The following is a 25,199-nucleotide window of genomic DNA, read 5'->3' on the forward strand; positions in this document are numbered from 1 at the left end:
TGCAGCTTTAACATTAACCAGTATATATAATTAATATACTTCATAGAAAGTGTGACAAGATTTATGTGGCATTCAGCAATGAATTGAAAATATCTGAATGATTTTACTGTTTTGAGGATCTCTCTCATGTAATGATGATGATGATGATGATGATGAACTCCTCCCCTCCCGGTGAGCAGTTTCAGGTTCTGAGTCTCTGAAGGTCTGACTCCAGACAGTCATGGAGAAGCAGAGCGACACGGACAGCTAGAAACACACAGCTAACCCAACCAGCTGACTGAAAACTAACCAGCAGCGGTTTGTCTGACAGCTGAGGAAGTTTCGCTCGTGTCAGGATGGGCTGCGCGATATCAGGATCCGGATTGACACCGAGAACACAAGAGAGCAGAAACACTGAGGACGAGAGTCCGGCGCGTCTCACCCCGCGTCACATACACCTGATCAAAGAGTCCTGGAAAGTCATCCAGGAGGACATCGCCAAAGTGGGAATAATCATGTTTGTCAGGTGAGAATTACCTTGTGAATTATTGCAGCTTATATCTAACTCACGTTTGTTTGTATATCGCTTCAAATCAGCTTTACATAAATTGCATGTTTGATTTTATCTTTCATTCGTGATGTCAGTTAGCAAACATCAACGTGAAAACAAATCCACGTTAAATATTAATAACAGATAGTGATATGTTAAGACCCGCTGATGCTTCACATTAGCTTAATGACTAATATTTAACAACATATCGCTATATTACGTCATGTCTCGTGGTCCAAACCGATGAAAACTGGAGTATGGCAGACCGGGGCAAGTTGTCCCAATAGAAATCTGATGTAGCCTATTGTAATGTATTACAGCCTATTTAATGTCTAGATTTTAGATTTATTAAAATGTGGTGAATTCAGAGTGACTGGGACACTTTTTGCCATTGAGATGACTTGGAGAAAGTGTCCCAAATTCCCAATCAACCTGAATTCACCCTATATATATATATATATATATATATATATTTGTTTCAATTTTTCAATTTTTCTACCACTTTTTACCATCCAATCAATTCACTACGAATGAAATTAAGTCCCGCCTCTTTTTGCATATTCTTTTTACATTATGAAAGCGAAATGGCATTTCACATTGACTTTACTGTCGTCTAGCATTGTACTTTATGTGTGAGTGTTTTTGTTTACTACAGATGAATGTGAGTTTTTCCTCTTGGTTGCGTTTTTAATGCATCTCTGGCATCATGAAAAATTACGATGTGCGACTCAAAAGAAAAGTGCAAACAGAAAAGCTGAATCAGACTGAACCAGGTTAAAATAATGATTTTGAAGCTACTTTCACAGAGTCTCTAGAGAGCTGATGCACCATTTATATCCATATTAACTTCAGGTGTACTGTACCAGTTACTGTTCTTTTGTGCTACAATGATGCTAAATTTCCATATAATGGCATGTATATAGATGTACTCTATATAAGAGCATTTTTAGAAAGAGTTTAATCTAATTAAAGGCATTTCATACAGACAGTGACTTGAATACACCAAATGTCCAGGTGATGCCTGAGATTGCAGTGGATAAAAAGTGTTATGAGCGCTCGTCTAATCTTTTATTGATTGTTGTATTAAAACTATTAATTTGTATCTAAGCAGTGCTAATTATTGTGTTCTCTGTATTCTGTTATTGTTGCCTAATGAATTGATTTCAGATCTGTATTGTGACAGAAACATTTGCTGAGAGAACAAGCATTTCTTTTTTCAGTAAATTGATTTCATAGTCATTTCTGGGGTTATTTTCCTGGTATCAGTATTAATGGATAAATAGCAGTGATGTGTCCATCAAACAAACACACTGTTGAAGTATATAAATCTATCCGAAGACATTAGGACACAGCAGAACACACCTTTGCGCCTCATGTAACATTGATTTGTGAAACTCATGAGGACGCTGCAGTTTTTGTGTGTGAAACAGCTGTTATTATGAAGATAAGACTGCAAATGAATCTCATTTAAACATTTAAAGAGTTTCAAATCACAAAAATGATGAAAGGATCAGACCTGAGGAGTGTTTGAATGAGATTCATCAGATCCGTTCTCTTCACTAAAATCGCTTTTTTACATGTTTGAAGTCTGTGTCTTTTAATCAGTTGGTGTTTTGGTGATTTTTAGTCTGTGTGTGAATGTTTAATCATTTCAAACTTAAAAGGGGCTATATGTAGATTCAGAAACCCTTGTTTTTAGCGACACCGGTGGCCGTTAAGTGAACTGCAGCCTCGCACTCGTGCACACGTAATGCACAACTCAACGTGATTCAAGGCCCGATATACCCACGACGAAGCTCTTTTTCGTACTTCGTTTAGAAGTAAACGAAGCTGGAAATACCTTTTCAGCGATATTAACGATCATCCCGACGCCGTCCACGCTGCTGAGAGTGAGATGAATATGTAAATATGTGCCGCGCGCTTTCCACTCAATAACAAAATAAACACAAAATGAGAAAACAGCCGTTATGAAAACATCTTGATCATAGTGATTATATGTTTGCACCAGCTCTAAGATTCACCGTCATTATGTCGACGGATGAGGTAATTAAAATTACACTGTTATGATAGTTTAAGTATTATTTGAATGCGTGACACATTAACATTACAATATGGCTCTTTCGGCATTATCCTAAACAGTGTAAGCATTCATTTAATGTGTAATTGAACGGGAGAGAAGCTCTCGGGAGCGCACGTAACCGTCACATCATTTTGATTTTCCCGGCAAAAACGTCCCGAGTCCTTCACATAAATATCAGTCAACAGGCTTTCACAGGAAGTCGGGTGACTCGTTTTTTAAGTTTCGTTACAAGCTGTTCACACATTGGCAATAAAAAAGCGATTAATACATGAAAATTCCTACATATACAGCCATTTTAGTGAAGTGTGTTTGTGTTTCTAATGCAGTGACATTTAGACATTTTTACGTTTGACTTGCAGTAAGTTTGAGGCCACTGTAAACATCAGACTAATACTTTAAGAATACATCCAGCCTGCTGTAGTTCATATTCCTGATAAAAGCTCATGAAGTTCCTCATTAAGTGGATCCTGTGACCATGGAGAAGGAACCAGCATGAAGTTGTCGAAAGGATCACAGTGTTTCTATTCCAGGTTTCCTGTCCTGCTGTGGCCAGAGAAACTCATTATAGTTCCACAGGAGAACGAGAAAGAACAAGCACTGATTTCATTTAGATTGTTTTTGGACACTTAAATCACACTTAATCCTTGAATTATGGTCAAATTCAGGATACGATCCCTATGGTGCAGGTCAAATTGACCCTATAATTGGATTCAATATAATACACCAAAAATCAGAAGAAAAAAATAATACTTTATCATTAATGGTTCTCACACATTACAAAAAATGACAACTTATGATTTTTTAAAACTGTAATTACCAACTATTTTTTAGACTTTTTTTCACAAACTAAATTTTATAAAACAGATTTGTATGAAAGCTTGTTTCCACTAGGGAAGAAAAAATAAAAATAAAAGGTAACTGCGTCTTTTTATCTCTCACTTCTAACTTTATAACTCCTAATTCTGAGAAAAAAGTCGGAATTGTGAGTTATAAACTGGCAATTGCAAGAAATAAAGTCTGAATTGTGAGATAAAAAGTTGCAAATACATTTTTTATTTTTGTATTCCATGGTGGAAAAAAGCTTCCATTGTATTGCAACTGTTTTTTGTTTTTTAATATTTTTAAAAACATTTTAAACAGAAGAAGTGTGAAAAGCTTTCCTGCAGCTCAAACAGTAGAAACACAGCGCTCGCAACGCCAAGATCATGGGTTCGATCCCCTGTGAAATTGTACGGCAAAATGTGTGACATTTTGTTCGTATAAAAGCATCTGTTAAATGCATGAATGAAAACGGCCTCGCATCTAACAAAAGTATGTTCTGAGAATGTTTTGCTAACGTTTACATTAAGTATTAAAAACATTATTTCTAAATATACTGAGAATGATCAAAACGCCCAGTTTTTTTTTTTTTTACGTTTTAAAAATGTTTTTCTTCTTTATGTGAACATTAGAGAAAACAAGGGAATGTTTTCACTATTTTCTCATTTTGCAAGTATTATGGGAACATTAATTTTAAATCTTCTCTAAACATTCAAAAAAGAAAAAAAGTAGTAACATTTAAAAATAAAATGAAGACGAACGTCCAACAAAAATGTTTCAGAAAATCGTTCCATGAATGATGTATAAATAATATTTTTGTGGTAAATATTTCATTTCTAAATGTCATTGCATGTGATCAAATATCAACACAAGTTTCATTTACTGCAACAAAAGATGTACAAACACGCTTTGCACCTGAAAGACACTTGATCTGATGAAGGACATTCAGTGCTCAAACACTCTTTGGGTTTTTCCATCTCAAATGTCTGAATGAGATAAAATGCCTCTTCACTTGCAGTGCTTTTATGATGCATCATCATAATAACAGCTGTTTTCGCATACAAAAATGGTTTCACAAATGAATGTTGAGTTCGCAGCAAATGTTCTCGCTGCTGACAAACGAATGTCTTAATGTGCAGCTCATAAACTCCTCATGAACATCCGTTCAGATTCTCATCGCCTCAAACTCAAGCTGACCTGATGTTCTCCAGTCAGTTTATATGATGCATGCACTGTAAAAATGAGTTTTTGAAGTTGTAAATATAACATAGATTATTGGAGTTACTATTTCAGTCTTTCTACTTAAAAACTTATGGTTTAATTCAGTGTTATTATTTGTGAAATTTACTAGTGATTTCTTCCAAAGTAAATCTTAGGCTACACCATTTTTTTCAGTGTAGGCCACTCAGTTGTGACCTTCCTAGTGTGAGAAAAAAGCATGAGAGTTTCCTAGACAACCAAAACCTTCAGTGATTAGACTGTAACAGTCGGATGATTTGATCACACACCGGAACATCTGGAAAATCAGGAACATCCTTCACTGAAACTCTCCGGATATTAAGGAAAGCCAGACAGCGAGGCTAGAAGTCTTAGCAGATCATTATAAACAGGGCCTAAAACTAACTTTTTGTAATGACACCAACATTTTACATACCAGTGAAAATTCACAGTTCTCTATTCCACAGCTAAAACTGCTAGCCTAACTAATATAAATGTAAAACATTATTAAAGACAAGTAAACAGTCAGTAAATAAAAGAAACAAATCAAACTACAAGCAATAGCACAAATAAATACAGTAGAACAAACATATAAAATGAAATGAACACTAGTAACAGTAGTTTTCAGGTATAGAAATTGAATGAAGTAATCAAATGTGAAATAACACTGAATAGTCTTCACTAAAGTTATTCAGTCAAAAACAAAAAAGTGTTTTTTTTCTTTGTCTTTTGTTGTTTGATTAACATTAAAAACAGGCAGCAGCAGGTTTATTAGGCTGCTGTCACTTTAAGAGCTGCACGGATCCAATACACATGAGTTTATTTTCTCAACTGTTTACGTTCACTTAAGACATAACTGACTATGTTTACTAGGATACTTGCCAAGACAGGCATTTTTTGATATAGTTTTGTGTGAATATGTCCGTTCACATGCAATAAGACATGAAAGAGAACTCAATTCAGTATTCGCACGCTGTCTGAGACACGGCTTTCTGTGAGCAAACATCCGAAGTGCGCGCACAGAAAGCCGCGTCTCAGACAGCGTCAGACAATTTTCCACACAGCGTGTGAGTAGCAAATTCAGTTCCCTTTCATGTCTTCTTGCGCTTGAATATTTACATTGTCAAGGCTTAAGCTTTTGTGATGATGCAGCACTGGCCCATCAACCGTCACAAGTGTCGGTAACCTTCGTGATCTTTCAACCGTGCATTAGAACTCATAATTATAAACCAGTGCATGTGTCTTTAAAGTGTGTAGATGATGTTCACACAGTATGTCTGTATTATTATTCTTGTTGTGTTACGGTACTTTAATTAGTATCCTCTCTGTCTTCTGTAGTATTTGTCATTACACATTATCACACATGTAACTCTTGTAACCCTCTTATAAACACTCCTAACCCTCTGGTGCTCTTCGGTTATTTTTTACTGAACATTTTTACTTTTTTAGATTGTTTTACTTCATTGGAATGGTACGAAACTTGGTAAAGATTTTGGCACAATTCGAAAAGATTGAATGGTCCTGAAAAAAATAGTCACACTTGTGCTCCACGGTCAAAAACAACTGCATTGGAAATGAATGTGAGACAAATTTAATCTAGTGGAAACATTTGGTACTGCGGCCAAACAAAATCTTACTGAAAGCTCATTTTTTTAAGATATTAACCTCAAACTTGTTTAGATTTATGGCTTTGATTTTCTCACAGTTTTAGAGTAAAACATGTTTTGGAAAATATACATTTGATATAAAAATTCATATAAAAATAGTATTTTTGTGCATTTTTCAAAACAATAAATGTAAAATTCTATAACTTTTATTTTTAAGTTCACATCTTTAAACTTTTTTCACTTCAGCAATAATCTGCTAAAGTATCATCTTTAAAAAGAGACTAAACTTCAGTCTGTGCTCGAACGAGTTCAAGATTTATTACAGTTTTAGTTGGAAATTTCATTTTCAGGTCCATGCTCAAAAAGTGAATAAATGGATTATAAACTACTGCATAAATATAATTTAGTACCATAGAATCCCCTAAAACACCAAATATATATTAAAAAAAAACAACAAAAAAAAACATTGAACTCAAATATAGTACATTCATTTCATTGAAATAATAATAATAATAATAAAAAAATTGTCATTTTTGCCCACCACACGAACAGCACCAGAGGTTTTCACAGTAATGCCATAGAAGAACCAGTTTTGGTTATTTCAGTGATCAGTTCTCAAAAGAAGCGTTTTTTCTTAGTGTGAAGAACATTTTAATAATCTAAAGAAGCTTTTTCCACTATAAAGAACATTTTATGCAATGCATTTTCCAGAGATGTTAAAGGTTCTTCAAGGAACCATTGACGCCTATGAAGAAAACAACACAAATATATCCACTTCTGAAGAAACAGCTTATAGATCAGTTTGAACTAGTTGAAACCAGCATTAAAATGCCCAAAACATACATACAAACCAGTCGGCTGGTTTATGGATATGGTAAGATGGTAAGACTCTGAGACGAATGGAAGTATTTCAAAGAGCTTCCTCTCAGGAAACTACTTAAATATGAGTTTTGTCTGAATGTGTGTCATCTTTGTAACAGGTTGTTTGAAACCCATCCGGAATGTAAAGACGTCTTCTTCCTCTTTCGGGACGTGGAGGATCTGGAGAGGTTACGGACCAACAGGGAGCTCCGTGCCCACGGCCTGAGGTCAGTATTCACCTGCATCACACCATCCACACTTCATAGTGGTCAAAGGTTCATTCATAGTCATGTCCTGCATCTGCTTACACACACATCCTTACATCTTTGCTGCCCTCATATGATAACTAGGGCTGTCAGCAGATTAAAATGGCAGAATTCTTCCAAAATATAGTGCGTTACATTTACATTTATGCATTGAGCAGACGATTTTATCCAAAAAGAGGAACAAAAGCATCATTCATCAAAGAGCCAACAATAAGTGTAACATACAGTGCCAGGTTTATTAGACAACTATATTAGGAAGTGAGCTAGAGGAGATGAGAAATACAGAGCAGCAATGTTTTTTTAATAGTGTGAGTGTGCGAGTGATGGAGTGCTTGTGGAAGATCAACATCCTGATGTGCGAATGAAACAAAAGCTCTTTATATCACTGCCATGATCTGGTCTGTAACGGCTCATTATTTCTGCTCCCTAATGAACATGAGACATGCATCGCCCTTCTAATGCCTTTACACATATATTTATAAGAGCCTGGATTGATTTCATTAACCTGTCAGAGATAATTAGCAGCTGAAGACACACATCAACTCTTCCTCAAACCAAACACTATAACATATTTTTGGCACAAATTGCTTGTGATGTTCCAAATTTGTAAGTTGCTTTGCATAAAAATGTCCATGAACACATTTGAAATGAGGAAGGATACCAGACTTTGCAGACGGAGAAAAGAAAGATCAATATATGAGATAATATAGTACACTCTAAAAAATGCTGGGTAAAAAACAACCCAAGTTGGGTTGAAAATGGACAAACCCAGCGATTGAGTTGTTTTAACCCAGTGAATGGGTTGTTTTAGTCCATCAGTTGGGTTAAATGTTTGCCCAACATGCTGGGTAGTTTTATTTAACTCAACTATTGTTTAAAAATGACTATATGTCTGGCTTAAAATGAACCCAAAATAGGTTGGAAATTAAATATCAGACACATAATTACTAGACGCAACAATAATAATCAAAAGGTGAACATTAATAAGAAATTTAATAAATGTTCATTTATTAAACATATTAATAAAAGTTCCAACAGACTTTGGGTTCATTTTAAGCAAGAAATACAGTAATTGTTAAACAATAGTTGAGTTAAATAAAACTACCCAGCAGGTTGAGCAAACATTTAGCCCAGCTGATTGACTAAAACAACCCATTCACTGGGTTAAAATAACCCAACCGATGGGCTAAAAACAACCCAATCACTGGGTTAAAACAACCCAACCGATGGGCTAAAAATAACCCATTTGCTGGGCTAAAAACAACCCAATCGCTGGATTAAAACAACCCAAACGATGGGTTAAATCAACCAAATCGCTGGGTTAAAACAACCCATTCACTGGTCTAAATCAGCCCTTTCTCTGGGTTAAAACAACCCAACCGATGGGCTAAAACACCCATTCGCTGGGTTTGTCCATTTGTCAACTTTTGTTTGTCAACCCAACTTGGGTTGTTTTTAACCCAGCATTTTTTAGAGTGTATGTTTGAACTTTTTGAGATGTGGCAACAAGCTTTTGTTAGAGATAGCATATATTTAGTCAGCCAGCGCAGTCCTTCTCGGGGCGACCTGTGAATATTCATGTGGGTCTAGGGCTCCTATTCGACATGTGGGACTTACATCCTCTGATTAGGGGATTGGTTACTCCCGTATCAATTAGACTAGGAGATTGGTTACTCCCATGTCAGGTATTCGACTTCAGATTTGGAGATTATTGTCGACCCAACTCAAGTTCTTTCTTTGTCTGCAGCCAAAATATGAAAGAACTGGGTCTGCAAAATGTATCTCACAGACTCAAACAAACAACAACAGCTGACACACAATAGAGGAGATGTACTTGCCTCTCTTCTTCAAGCCTTGCTGTGCATCGCCAATCAGAAGATTAACCATCATGCCAAATAAGCATTTCCTTCATGCCTAGAGACCTAATAATACTATTTGTATTTGTTTCCAAGTAGGATGATGAGTTTATGCAACACATTTGATATGAGACAAGATACCAGACTTTGCAGACGGAGATAAGAAAGATCAGTATATGAGATCGCATGTCTCAACTTTTGGAGAACAGGTACATCTTCAGGGTGAGAACTAAATGTCTCAATAGAATAGATGACTTTTTAAAGTGCTTCACACTTTTTCCAGCACTTAAAAGCTCTGAGTATTATCCAATTTTAATGTTATTTTTAAAAGTTTTAAAGATGAAGGAAAACTAACCCTTCTAGGCAAACAAACACTAAAAAAAAGACATGAAATTACTACTAGATGCCAGCAGAGAGGCAATTATTGACTCCCTAATATATGGAAAAGTCTCATGAAAAACAAAAACTTTTTCAAATTGTGACTGAATTACACAGAAAGCCAGTAAAGAGCGTGCCTTTTATAATCACTGAAGCTGTCTGTCAGTTCAGTATTGTACATTTAGTAAAAGTAGAACATTTACATTTTTCCCCATAAAAATGTTTTTGCACGTTACTGTTAATAAATTAATTTTATCCGCATCTCAATTCAAGCTCAGTGCTTTACTGTCAAATTTCCAATAAATAAACATGTAATATTATTAGTATCTGCACTTATTAATGCAAAACAAAAGTAATGTGATTAAATTACTATTGTAAATATACATTTTTATGATTTAAAAAAACAGCACCACCTTGTGTAGAACTTAGTAGCACTGCTCTCAAATGTTTGTCTGGAGCCCAAAAAAGAATGATTTTTTAAAAAATAAATAAATAGTTCTAGTAAGTGCTTTGGTTTGAGTGTCAGCTGTACTGCTAATTATCTCTGACAGGTTGATGAAATCAATCCAGGCTTTTATAAATATAAGGCATTAGAAGGGCGACGCATGTCTCATGTTCATTAGGGAGCAGAAATAATGAGCCGTTACAGACCAGATCATGGCAGTGATATAAAGAGCTTTTGTTTCATTCGCACATCAGGATGTCGAGTCTCACAGAGAGAAAAACAAAAGATCGAGAGCCAGTAGTGCTTTATTATAGTGAGAGACGTGACACTTTCAATTACCTTTGATTGATACACATCATGTGACGTGACCGAACACACGTGTGCTTATCTGTAGCCTACATACATACTGTATGCTAAATGTGGGAAAGGATGTGGTTTTAGTTTTTTTGTAAGGAACGCACCTAGATTTTATCTCTATGGCCCAAATGAAATCTTTAAGCAAGCAAAATACCAGATTAAGGTACAAAATTACTTAAATATAACTTAAAATACCACAGGAAAGATTGAGATTCTGACTAAATGAATCTGTTTTTGCACTGTAGTTGTCAATAAAGACACTTTTCAGTCTTACTTCAACATTTCATATTTAATTCAATGTGTTTATTGCTGTTTCTTTGTAATAAATTGCCAAATTTAGCAATTTTTGAGTGAAAAACATCAGCAATATGATCATCATAATCTGATCTAACTGTAGCTGTTTATAGTTGTCATGCAACTAAACAACGGTGCATTAATATAAAACGTGTCACGGTTGTGTGTTTATCTGCAGAATTCAGAGTGAGTCTATAATAAAAACCAGTGTTAAGAGGCACTACATGATGTTTGCTATTATTACCTGACAGCACTACACACCTACAGCGCTCACTAATTCACTGCGTTTGCTCCGGGTTTGAGTGTCGCTGCCGCTGAAATCCCCGGAACACCAATTACTGATTGAATCTCACGCTGCTTTAAAGGCCAAGTGGCTGTTGAGCGGCGCTGGCGGACATCAGCCGCTGTGACCCTGCGGGACGCGACGCAACTGTGACAGTCTGTGTTTGTAATGAGGCCGCGGGCCGCTCGCTCTTCACAGCATGAAAACACGACAACCGACCGACGTGCCCGCGGGCGGCGGCCGCGCTCAAATTAGGCCCGAACAGACATCGAGTGAGTGCTTGATTGACAATCTGTGATTCACACTAAACTTTAGCATCGCACACATTTACCACTGGAGTCTGTTTAGGGAAACAATTTAAATTAGTGACCAGAATGTCTGCCGAATGGGAGAATGTTTTACCACTTAAGAAAAATAAATCATGCTTTGGTAAATCTTACTTATGACACAAGTCGAAATTATGACATGAAAAGTCAATTATTAGGACATACATAGTTGAAATTATGGCATAAAAAGTCAAAATTATGACAAAAGTCATAATTATGGCATAAAAGTACAAATTATGACAAGTAAAAATTGTGGCAAAAATTAAAAATTGTAACATGTTATAATTGATATTAAACGTCATAATTATGATGTACAAAGTTGAAATGACAAGTCTTAATAATGACAAAAAGTAAAAAATTATGACACGTTGAAATTGTAACATAGAAAGTCATAATTATGACAAAAGTAAAAATAATGACTTTAAAAAACTTGAAATGTAAAATGTATGACATTAAGTCAAAATTATTATGACATACAAAGTTGAAATTGACATAAAAGCCACAGTTATGACATACTAAATAATAATTATAATATAATTTTGATGACAAAAAGTCAAAATTATGACAAAGTCATTATGACAGGCTACTAAATTATAACTGATATAAAGTCATAATTATGACATTAAAAGTCATAAGATATAAGGTCAAAACTATGACAAAAGTCAAAATTTTGACAAAAAGTAAAAAATTATGGCATAAAAAGTCAAAATTATGACATGCTGTGTCATAATTATGACAAGTAAAAAATTATTACTAAAATGGAATTACAGCAATCATGAGTGCATCAATTTTTCCTCATGAACAAACACTTGCTTTGATCCCGTGCATTTTGCATCAAAAGTATATTTCATAATTCTTTGGTAAAATTCATCTGATCATGAACCTTCAGTCCAACAAAAGGATTGTGTAAATAATCTTCACATAAATTCACAGTGATTACTAGATGACAAGCTCCAAAAATGACAAATAAAATAACACTACAAACACTCATTGAGACGAGTTTGCATCTAATGTTTCATATTATTCTGACTATAAATCTTTTAAGTCAGAATTGACATTCTAAGTTATTTTCACTTTTCATAATTTTGACTTCTTATGTCATTATTATGATGTACAAAGCATGATTTTTGGCAGAAATGGGCTTCCACTCCTGCTGGAGCTCGTAGTGATTTGAAGGAAAGCTTTAGTAAGTCTGATGAACGTTGTGTTTCCTCCGGCAGAGTGATGTCGTTCATCGAGAAGAGCGTGGCCAGACTCGATCAGCTGGAGCGGCTAGAGACTCTGGCGCTGGAACTGGGCAAGAGCCACTACCGCTACAACGCGCCGCCCAAGTATTACGGGGTAAACATCACGTCAAACACGTTATTTGTGTGCGTGGATTGTTCTGTAACCTTCTTCAGCGCTTCCATCCTGACTCATTCCCTCTACTGGATTGGAAATACAATACAATACAGTTCTGTCATCAACACATCACATGGATCCTAACAGACATTTGCTTTGCTCATCTGTGCAGTTTGTGCCTTTTGTCTTTTTTCACATGTAGGCTAAAATTCTTCTGAGCATGGATCATCTGTGGGGGAAAAATGGTTCACAGTCCATTTTGGTGTTTACTATTATTATTTTTATTTATTTTTCTTTTTGGTCGTTCTTGACAGCTGGGGATCACTGTGAATCAAAGCAAATGTTTGTTCACAAGGAAGAGTTGATGCGCTGATGATTGTTGTAATTCCATCTGTTGCCACTAGAGGCGCAGAAATTACTCACTTCAGCTCTAATGCTGGAAACCTCAGTGGATTGAAATTATAAATTTTACATGAATATATAAATTAATTCCTTAAGTCCTGAAATATTTGGTATTTTGCTGATCTGTCCTGTGTTATTTTAGAAACATTGATATATTATTACACAGTAGTCAACATTTGAAGTGGATCAAAACCTTTCATCAAAGTTGTCCTAAAACTTTCTTAGTTCTAGTTCTTAAGACAACTTTGATTAACTTTTTTGATTCACTTCAGATGCTGACTACTGTAGTTCTGGTTAATATTTTGAATTAGATTTAATTTTTATATATTGTGTTTTCACTTTAACTTTAATTTTTTGTGTTTTTGTCACTTTTCTAGTTTTTTTTTTTTTAAATGTGTATACTTTTTAATTAATTTTTATTTATTAGTTTTAGTTTATTTTAGTTTGCATTGTTTAAAGTGTTAGTTCACCCAAAAATGAAAATAATGTCATTTATTACTCACCCTCATGTCGTTCCACACCCGTAAGACCTTCGTTAATCTTCAGAACACAAATTGAGATATTTTTGATGAAATCCGATGGCTCCGTGAGGCCTACATAGCCAGCAATGACATTTCCTCTCTCAAGATCCATTAATGTACTAAAAACATATTTAAATCAGTTCATGTGAGTACAGTGGTTCAATATTAATATTATAAAGCCACGAGAATATTTTTGGTGTGCCAAAAAAAACAAAATAACGACATATAGTGATGGCCGATTTCAAAACACTGCTTCATGAAGCTTCGGAGCGTTATGAATCAGCTGTTCGGAGCGCCAAAGTCACGTGATTTCAGCAGTTTGGCGGTTTGACACGTGATCCGAATCATGATTTTACACGCTGATTCATAACGCTCCGAATCTTCCTGAAGCAGTGTTTTGAAATCGGCCATCACTATATAAGTCGTTATTTTGGGTTTTTTTGGCGCACCAAAAATATTCTCGTGGCTTTATAATATTAATATTGAACCACTGAACTCACATGAACTGATTTAAATATGTTTTTAGTACATTAATGGATCTTGAGAGAGGAAATGTCATTGCTGGCTATGTAGGCCTCACTGAGCCATCGGATTTCAACAAAAATATCTTAATTTGCGTTCCGAAGATGAACGAAGGTCTTACGGGTGTGGAACGACATGAGGGTGAGTAATAAATGACATTATTTTCATTTTTGGGTGAACTAACCCTTTAACTCTTTCCCCACCATTGACAGAATTTTCCTGCTTTCCTTGTTTTCACTGTTATACGGTAGGGGGCGCTATTACACATCTTCTGAAAGAGCACAGAATCTCCAGATCAAAACAGGCAAAGAAGCAGAAGAAAGAAGTGATAAAAGCATTGCTTTTGCATGTTGTAGTCTTTGGCAAAACTTGATTTTCTCATCTTTTTGTTTAAAATGTTGTTTTTTCATGAAACTTATCCACATTCAAGTGCTGATAAAAAATGCATAAATATAAAACAGGTTTTTTATTTAAAAGCAGAGGCTCTGTTCTTTCTTTTGATATATTGCATGTTTAGATATTCATACAACAAAATATTCTGGGGGCCATTAACATTTTGTGAAAATTATCAAAAAATAGTGGCGCTGGCTGGATTTTTTTGTTTAATTTTATTTTTTCAAATGTTGGCAGGGAAAGAGTTAAAATATTTGATTTGATTTCTGTTTATTTTAGTTCAAGTAACGCGAATGTTTTTAGTCAGCAGTAATGACCCTGTGTGTGTTTCAGTATGTGGGAGCGGAGTTCATCTGTGCTGTACAGCCCATACTGAAGGACAAATGGACGGCAGAACTGGAGCAGGCGTGGAAGGTAACGAAAGAGATTTGAGTTCATTCACCCCCTTCAAACCTGAGGATATTCACAGCATTTCATCCTAAAGTTCTGAGGTTTTTCTCATCTCGTCTTTGATGTATTTGGTTTTTCTCCTTTAGAGAAACTGATGATGTCTGGACACTTTCTCACATTTGTTGTTGTTGGTTCTCTCATTGTTTTGTCTTTTGCATCACTTGTAAGCAGTGATGGGAATAACGGCATTATAAATAAACGGCGTTACTTTTTTCAGTAATGAGTAATCAAACGAATTACTTTTTCCCCCGTTACAACACCATTACCGTTACTATAATTGAGCTCACTGATGAGGTTTTCATCCGAGCACGCTCTCTCTCAGCCATAGGACCTGCAAAGTTTTGTTCTCTGGTGTGTGTGTGTTGGGCTGGGACACACATGCTAACTGAGTGTGAGTAGAGATGATAGACCTGCGAAGCGTTTTGTTGTAAAGAAATAGTACAGGTTAGTCATACACAAATATAATTTTAAACTGATAATAATGTACAATGCTCTGTGTGTGTGTGACATACTAGATCAAAAATATGTGAAACAAGTTTTTTCTAGTTAACAAATAGTAGTTGTTCATTTAAGCCATTAATTGACTAATTACATTTATGTTAATTTAATTTCTTAAATATTGGAGAGAATAAACCATAATAATGAGCATTTACGTAATATAGGCTATACAGCACTCAAGCGCATGAATAAAAAGCTTGCCATAAAGAACCGGCAAAAGTAATGATTATGAATGTGACAAAAACAGCAAGGAGATATTTTTATTGTTTATTAATACAGTAATGTTTTCTGAATCAGTGTTGGCTGAGAAGATGAAGTTGACATTGCTGACTCTCATCATCTCCGCAGTGGACGCGCTTAGAGAGAGAATGCACATTTCATTCAGATTACATAATCAGAGTAGCCTATTTCTTTTTGTTTTGAATTATTACTTTTAAGCTTTCTATAGATATATTTCTCATGTCTGGGAGGCAAGCAGCCTATACGCTGAGTTTCGGTTCATTTAGCCTATAAGACGCGCTCCAGTTCACGCGCAAGTGATCGCGCCGGCGCCTCCATGTCATGATTACATTGTCTGCTATATTTGCTTCTTTATTAAATCCAGGCAATCGGTTGATGAAACATTGATTAAAAAAAAATGAAATTCACTTTAAAGAAAGGCTTTCTACAAAACAAAACTTAATGAAGTGGTCAAAATCATGTCTGACCCACTCAATCTTATGATGTATCCTGTCTTACTTCACTTTTCATAATCAAATATATGAAATTAAAACATAACATATATTTAAACATAAATATAAAAACTACGTTTTCTTTAATGGCTACCAACACGTAGTACAGTACAGAGTAATTTCATGTCATGAGCAAGAGCGGATCAAGAGTCACGAGTCGGATCAAGCATAATTTAATTTTAGACTTATATTTAATGTAAGTTATTTGACATTTGATTTTTTTTTTTTTTTAAAGTAACGCAATAGTTACTTTCCCTGGTAATTAGTTACTTTTATAATGTTACTATTTGTGAGAACTATAACTAATTACTTTTTAAAAGTAACGTGCCCAACGCTGCTTATAAGTGACATATGAACGACTGATCTTACCAAAAATTCATAAGTTTTCAAATATTTTCTTGAGAATAAAATGACATTTTGTCTGTTCTAATACAACAAATTCAGAACTTTACACCGGTAAATCTTAATATATTTTCCATCTCTTAACATTTTCTTAACTCTTTCCCTGCCATTGACAGAATTTTCCGGCTTTCCATGTTTTCCATACGTCTTCTGAAAGAGTACAATCTCTGGATCAAAACAGGCAAAAAAGGAGCAGAAACAAAACAACATAATGAACAAACGAAACAAAAATTGTTCAGAATGTTGCTGTTTTATGAAACGTACCCACATTCAAGTGTTGATAAAATAGCTAAAATAAAACTTTGTTTAAAAGCAGAGGCTCTATTCTTTTTGCTATATTGTATGTTCAGATATTCATTCAACAAAATATTCTGGCCATTCAATTTTTGGGAAAATTATCAAAAACACTGGCGAGGAAAGAGTTAAAAATAGCAAGAGTTTCACGATCATTTTCTGAAAGTAGTCAATGAGATATGATCATATAATTACTACAGTATTTTATGTAATTAGTGATTTGTTGTAATGCCTAAAATTAGAAACAACCCAATGTTAATCAACCCAATTAAAACAACCCAATTAATCATTTTACCTTTTTAAGACACGTTATCCTAGCTTTATCTAACAATGATTTATTAACTGTTTCTCCACCAGCGTTTTTGATCATTTTCACAAAAATTTCATGGCCCCCAGAATATTTTGTATGAATATCTAAACATACAATATATAATAGACAACACTTTTAAACAACAAAATTTTATTCTAGCTTCATGCATTCTTTTTGTATCAACACTTGAATGTGGGTACGTTTCATAAAAAAGCAACAATTTAAACAAAAAGCTGAAAAAAAATCACGCTTCTGTCAGAGAGTTCGTCCGGATTCAGAATGACCAAAACACAGATGGAGTAGATCAAGTCCATCAACCCCCAAAAGCTCTATTCAGTAACGTTAGGCAGTTTTGATTTAGATGCTATTGAATGTTTGATGATCGCGTTAACTTACCATCTATCGATTGTTTCTTCTTCTTCGCCATCCGCTGTGTGAAGCTCCAAGATCACTTATAATATGCCCAGCTGATATTGTTAGGAGTTTTTTTGTCTACTAAAATTTCTTGGAAAGATATTTTTGAAGTGTTTCGTGAGCACAACAATCCAAAAACACATTAAATGACAGTACAACCCACTGAAGCGATGTCTATCCCTCACAGCTGTTAAAATCAAAGATGGCGGTGCTGTGAATAAGGTCTAGGGCGGGAAAAGGACAAATAAAGCGGGTGTTGAATACCCTCAATGCTTACAGTAGTGTTATGAAAAATGACTGGATTAGTAGATTAATGTTTAAAGGATTTTCTAGGTTCAAAACAACATACACTGAACTCATTTTGTCATTATAACCACACCAAATAATCTGTTTTTTTCCCATGTCAAACTTAATTTTTTTTTGGTATATCATCCATGAAAAATGTTTAGTCATGAAATACCACACACAACAACAGGTTAAAACAAGTCATTTGAGAATTTAAAGCTAATACTCATGATTTTCTTGCTGCACATGTATTCTACACCATGTTTACTGTGGGATTATGTAAATAGATGGTGTTGCAGCTGAACTTAGTCATGTGTTTTCCCACTCCAGACTCTGTTCCAGTACGTCACCGGGATCATGAAGGAAGGTTATCTGGAAGAAGAGCGAACCAAACGCAACGCCATGCTGACGACGTCCACCAAAGAAAGACCAGACAAGAGAAACACCATGATTTAAACGGCCGTCACTCATTTCAGACTGTTCGACACAACGCTCAGAAACCTTACGTGATGTGGCTTAGTTGTGTACATAGTGTATTTATTTCAATTCATCATTTTTTACAGCACATAATGTTCATGTCTCTGTTGAAGGTGCCAATCTGATTCTGGAGTCTTTGGGATTTTCTCATGATGGAACCAATGATTGATTATTGATGTCAAACTCAATAAAAGAAATCATTTATTTGCAAATCGACAAGGGTGCTTTCATTCATGTCAGATAAGAAAAGGTGGCAGTTACGCCAAAACAAATCAGCTTTATAAAAACTCCACTGTTAATAAAGGGGATCTTTCAAACTTAAAACACATTCAAAAAGAAAATAGACAGTGGAGAACTGAGATTATTGTAACGGGAGGAGAAAGTTACTGACCGTAATGTCCACTCACCATATAAAATACTGTTTAAATCAAAATATGGCTTGAAATATAAGCTAGAATTCATCAGAGCAACAGAATCTGGCTCATCTGCACCCAATTAACAAAACGCTCATTAAATCTAGTTGCATCAGTCCACTTGAAGACGAATCATTTTTTCTCGGTTTGAAGCAGCGGTTGGCAGGTTTTCAGGTTCTTCCTGATGATTTCGCCGCTGAGAAGCGCCACACAATATCAGACGTTTCGCACTGAAGGTGGCGCTGCAGGGGCTGATGGGAAGGTGGCGTGGCACTGGTGAGTGTTGAATGAAACCTGTCTTTTCCTCCAATACTGTCCGTCACTATGTGGCTTTAGTTTTCTTGCCTTTACTCTTTTTGTCTTTCTTTTTCAAGCCGTCTATGTGCGCTCTCAACAAGTTTGAATACGCCTGGGAAAACAAACCGGTTCACGTCAGTTTCAACGCAGGACATGCAAATATTCAACGTTCAGAAGCAGCATGTTACAGACAATAGACTGATATGAGGGAAAATATTACTGATTATTGTGAACAAATCATTATCGATCTGATTTAACAGATATTAAATGATATAAAGCTTTGTGAATATAGAAATAATAATGACTCACCATTTGAAATTTTATGACTTCTTTGGTGCTGACCTGAAAGACACATTAAAACTGATGTTACAGAAACATCTACTTCTGAAATACATCACTTTATGAATAAATGAAATCAAAGTGAAAAGTGTCAATCATTTCTAACAAGTTAATATTAACTTGTTTTGTTTTTTCCAACTGAATTTGCAGAGACAAAAACAATTGTTGAAATAAATGTGGCAATATTTAAATATGTAAATAAATTAAAGGCACAATATGTAATTTTCGCCACTAGAGGTCGCTTATTCAAAACAAAGGCGGATCTTGATGACACCTTGATTTCACAGAATCAATAGAGGTGTTTTCTTCACTTCTACAGCTGGTGGAAAAGCATCGGGCTCATTCAGAAATCATATTAACGGATGAGATTATTAACGTTACTGTAGTATGAAGCAGAGACGAGTGCTGTGAGCAGAAATGAGGCCGCTGGAGCGATTGCTAATGACAAACGAGAGTGACACACGGATTGAGAGCAGCGGGACTTTTATTATGCCACAGTCGCCGCTTCTGCTTCTTCCGGTCAAGTGTATGTGGTAACGCAGCTCTGTTTATCATATTAGATACATTTGAGTGTGTTGAAAGTGGTTATAATGTTACTCTGTGCGTTCATTTGACAGCTGCTGAGAGACACTTGTTGCACACTGCAGTTAGCTAGATCGATATTAGTCATGGTAAAACATGGTACTCGCGGTAAAACAAGAAAACGAGATTTACACAGTAAGACTGACTGTGTTGAGCTACATAACATGATTAGTTTTCTGTCTATAAATGTAACCAAACAGTTGCTCACCTGTCTAATAAAACACATAATATATTAAAGCGTCTTTAGTGTTTTCATGGTTTCTACAAAATAAAACTGTAAATCGAGGGTAAAGCGGATATGATGTCATTGACAAACATTCTTGGAAACATCTGGGATAATGTAAGTACACAAGTCAACTATATATATATATATATAAAAAACACTGTTCTAGTGATTTCTGGATACTTTAATCCAAAAATCTTACATATTGTGCCTTTAACAAAAAAATAAAGGGGGAAAAGTAAATGAATTGAGGACTAAATTTAATTAAAATGAATTGTTTGTTTTATCAAGCTGTTAATGCCGTTATTTTTCTATTATTAGATTTATATTTATTTATTCATTCTTTCCTTTTGCAGGTTTGTATGGAAGCTTGTTTCCGCCACTAAATAAAAAAAAGGTAATTGCAAATTTTTCATCTCACAATTGCGAGATTTAAACTTATAAAGTCAAAATTGCGTGATATAAAGTCATTTATATCTCGCAATTGACTTTATATCTTGCAATTCTGAGAAAAAAAGTCAGAATTGTGAGATAAAAAGTCGCAAATCACCTTTTTTATTTTCATTTGATAGCGGAAACAAGCTTCCATAGGTTTGGGCCTCCATATGCTCGGGAAACATTTTCTGCAATTGAGAACTAACACACTTCAGCTTTAAAACAGTAACAGAGCAATTGTTTGACTATGAATCAATCAGTCAGCTTGATAACACAAACATTCCTGTACATCTGTCTTTGTGAGGACATTCACTGACACATTTCAATCTCCAGCTCCTTACCTTAACTCTACCCATCACAGCTAAGTGCCAAACTCGAACCCTGACCCTAAACTGACCCTTAACCATCTATGGTACAGAGCTGCCATATGGCAACAATTAATTTCTACTCATTTCCTTGTTATTCAGAAAAAATACAATATATTCCACTATGGGAACTAAAAGGGTAGGCCTTAAGGTTGCCAATGATGTGCTGTTTTTAATTCCCATGACACCTGAATGTCCCTCAAAAACTCACTCTCACACAGAAGACACCTGTAGAAGCGCTCCAGAAATTGCTCTCTTCTCAATGGGGATTTTTTTTGCTAGTAAATTAGAACGTTTTATTCACAAATCAACTCTAACACAGTTTTACTGTAAATTGAGAAAATATCAGTGTTGCGGTATGGAAACTCTGTACCACAGTGAACTGCAGTAATGAATTTCCCCATTGGGATTTTTTATAGATAGCAGAATCAACAATATGATTGCTTTTATTTATTTATTTTGAAGTGTTTTTTGTAGTATAGTTGTATTTATGTATAAAAAAAATTCTTTTCATAAAATTAATATAGCAATATTTTACGAAAGGGGCAAGTTAGCGCTTCCATGTGATAAGAGTGAGGATGAGTTAGCCAAATGATAGGGAATTATAGGGATTAAATGATCGGGATCTACTTATTTTTGGTTTGCTTGAGTTCCAAGTAGGGATGCACCGATACCATTTTTTAAGGACAGAGTACCGATACTTTTTTTCCTAGTACTCGCTGATACCGATGCCTATACATTTATTAATTAAAATTCTCTCTCTCTCTCTCTCTCTTCTTTTTTTTTTTTTTTTTTTTTTTGGTGATGTGACAGTTTTCCAAGCACAACACAGTGAGTTGTCACAAACTTAAAGAACAAAAATTTCACAGTGTCCAATAACCTTCAAAGGGCATAATTACCAATATATGTAATTGTTGTTATATAAAAAGAAATTTACAAACAATACAACAAATACTATAGAGATACAAATTAAATAAACTTGTTTTTCAGATACAGGTTTATTTACCATGTATACATTTATTTAACATATTTTGTTGTATTATTAACATTAATGACAAATATAGGCTACGGACCTTTTAAGAGCGAATCCATGTATACTGACACATATCCTGTTTTCACCCAAATGTTTACGTCCACTTAAGCCAAAACCAACTGTATTTACGTGAGATAATCCACACGATGGACGTTTTGACAACTATTTGTGCATTTGACCATTCAGGCGCGAGGAGAACTGATCGCGCGCTGAGAGAACTGGGATCGTGCGCAAGAAAGAGAGAGAGCGAGCGCTTCTGGTCTGTCATTCATCGTGATTCCACCTATCCCGTCTTCACTAATCGATAACGAATTGTGACTGAAAGCATGCAGTTCACAATGTGTGTGTTGTCATCATTAATTTTGAAGTATTTCCACACCTCTGAGGCTGACATTGTTTCTGCTGTCACTGCCGGGGTCTCTGTGCACGGACAATTCTGTCAGTTACGTCACGTGAGGTATCGGTCTTTGGTATCGGCGGTATTTTTACGAGTACATGAGCTTGGTATCGGGCCCGATACCGATACTAGTATCGGTGCATCCCTAGTTCCAAGTATATAAATCCATCAATTTCTAAAAGAAATGTGCATTTAAATAGAAAAAAAAAATCATAATTTTGTAGAAAAACTACTTTGACCATTTTCCATTGTGGTACAGAGTTGTCATATGGTACCTTTTTTCAAAAATCTTTTTTGATTTGCGTAATTGAAGCTATTTCACGTAATAAAAACTTATTTGAAAAAATATTTCATGGTTAGAACAATGCAGACTATAGAGGGTTAACCCAATCATAACCTGATCCCAAAAAACCAAGTCTTGACCCTCAAACAGAGCCTTTAAAGGCTCTCAGAAAGTGAGGACCAGCCAAAATGTCCTCACCTTACTCTCTTTGTCCTCACTCTGATGGTCTAAAACTCAAACCGCTCCTCACAAAGATATCTGTACAATCACACACACGTAAGTGATCCAGTCATCTTCTCACCACTGTGCTGATCTTCTTCTTGCCTTCTGAAGCTCTGACGAGACATTTGTTGTCGGCCGGTTCAAACGTCTCTGGATGCCCTTTTCTGGGGATCGGCTTCGTTCTGCCATCATCTGCAGACACAGAACACGATTTAACATATAAATAACACAGTGAAGAGCTCAGTCATCATCCTGGGTTGTTGTTATCATTAGCGTTTTTGTTCATTCAAATAAAGTTAAATGAACAAAACAAAAGCTACTTTAAAACATTAACTAGAATAGAGCATAAACAATAGTGAAGTAACACTGGAATTATCTGAGTCAGTAGTGAGTGAGGTAGATCCCTCTGTAGTGCACTAGATGAGGACATACACTTCTTTAAAGTGATGACGACGCTGCCGCTGGTCCTGCACTTCTGGAACAGACGCGTGAGTTCAGTCAGAAACTGCAGAGAAACAATCATAAACATCCCAATACTGTTAATAATTTGACATGGTCCACACTTTTTTTTAATGTTAAAGGGATAGTTCACCCAAAAATTAAAATTCTGTCATCATTTTCTCCCCCTCAGGTTGTTCCAAACCTGTATAAATTTCTTTGTTCCGTTAAAAACAAAGGAAGAAATTTTGTAAAAAAGGCCACTTTGGGCCACCATTGACTTCTATAGTATTTTTTTTCCCTACTATGGAAGTCAATGGTGGCCCAAGTTACAAACTTTCTTCAAAATATTATCTTTGGCATTCAGCAGTACAAAGAAATTTATATAGGTTTGGAACAACCTGAGGGTGAGTAAATTATGACAAAATTTTAATTTTTTGGTAAACTATCACTTTAACAACAACAACCACATTTAAAAATAAAAATAATATTGCATATGTAGGTCATACAGGTGTTAATCACAATGGTAAATTAAATCCACAAGTTATGTATGTTCTGTATGTAATGAAAATCACCGTTTCAATTTCTCACAATATTTTCTACCACTTTTTTTAATACCATCCATTCAATTCACCACAAATTAAGTTGATATGCATTTGTTTTTTTCCAGTAAAATGCTTTCTCAACCCAACTGAATATACTGAGACAAATATAAGCTGCACTGATTCGACCAATGTCATTATATTAATTATTATTAATAATAATAATAATAATAAACAAACAAATGTTGAAAGAAATAAATGCAGCAATTATGGCAATAAAACAAAAATAAATTAGTGTATAAATGAACATAAAAATATAATTTAACGAATAAAACAAATAAAGTTAAAAATAAGTCTCATAGTCATAAGTCATATATGCATTCATCTACTTATTCAAACACTCACTGTAATGCATGTAACGTGTATGTTTAGCTGAAGTACAGCTGTAGATCAAATTTACCAGTTGCTGATTGATTTTAATCTCTCTTTTAAAGGTTAATCACATTTATACTTTATTATGATCATAAAATGAACGAATTACTTTGATTTTCACAATTAAAACGAAGCAGAAACGTCTATGAAAGATCTAGAAGGCATTAGTTGACTTTCCTGCAAATTAGTTAAGATAAATAACAACATGAATACTTTAAAATGCCCTTGAAATAAGCCAAATTAATTCGTTTGTCGACATCACAGGAGCAGAAACCAGTGTGAAGTGTTTGTGAGCTTTAGCTTGCTAACATGTTTGAACTCGACGCCGTCCGATTAAACACGAACTCTCTGAATCTCTTGTACAGTACGAGCATATTATCAACTGATAAACGCGGAATATGACATATAAATTGATCTTACCGCGTCGTTTTCTAATAACACCATGTCTTCAGTGATGAATGAACTGCTAACAGACAGTCTGATTAGAACACGTCGCTCAGCTGCACTGAAGCTCCGCCCCTCTCACGCGCTTCTTCCTGCGCGGCAAAACAGAATCACATGACAACACTGCCGCCCTCTAGCGGCGCCAGATCCACTATGATTTACTATGGTTTTGATGTAGTAAACTCTTACATATATATAATACAAAATATAATTTGAGGACAAAAAGCTGACAAAAAAATAAAAAAATTATGTTTCTTTTGTTTGTTTATACATTAAACAATATATATACTTTAACAATGAAGTTGATACTTATACATACATAAGCTGAAACACTGGAAATAAAAAAAAATATTAAAAAAAAAACACTGAAATGTTATTACATTCAATCAAGGTCA

At 35.1% G+C, this 25,199-nt stretch overlaps 2 protein-coding genes across 2 annotated transcripts; one reads left to right on the top strand and one right to left on the bottom strand.

Moving 5' to 3' along the window:
- Positions 1–171: 171 nt before the first annotated feature.
- LOC127498326 (neuroglobin-like) lies at positions 172–18,399 on the top strand. The gene is made up of 5 exons (XM_051867583.1): positions 172–505; positions 7,234–7,341; positions 12,540–12,660; positions 14,832–14,912; positions 18,213–18,399. Exons 1-5 carry the CDS (start codon positions 336–338, stop codon positions 18,336–18,338), a joined length of 606 nt encoding a protein of 201 aa, XP_051723543.1. The 5' UTR covers positions 172–335; the 3' UTR covers positions 18,339–18,399.
- Positions 18,400–18,543: 144 nt separating this feature from the next.
- LOC127498327 (signal recognition particle 14 kDa protein-like) lies at positions 18,544–24,902 on the bottom strand. Its single transcript, XM_051867584.1, has 5 exons — positions 24,781–24,902; positions 23,381–23,453; positions 23,028–23,140; positions 19,379–19,411; positions 18,544–19,181 (listed from the first exon to the last, which is right to left on the bottom strand). Exons 1-5 carry the CDS (start codon positions 24,802–24,804, stop codon positions 19,095–19,097), a joined length of 330 nt encoding a protein of 109 aa, XP_051723544.1. The 5' UTR covers positions 24,805–24,902; the 3' UTR covers positions 18,544–19,094.
- Positions 24,903–25,199: the final 297 nt, after the last annotated feature.

This window comes from Ctenopharyngodon idella, chromosome 17, assembly GCF_019924925.1.
Source record: "Ctenopharyngodon idella isolate HZGC_01 chromosome 17, HZGC01, whole genome shotgun sequence".
Lineage (NCBI taxonomy): Eukaryota > Metazoa > Chordata > Actinopteri > Cypriniformes > Xenocyprididae > Ctenopharyngodon > Ctenopharyngodon idella.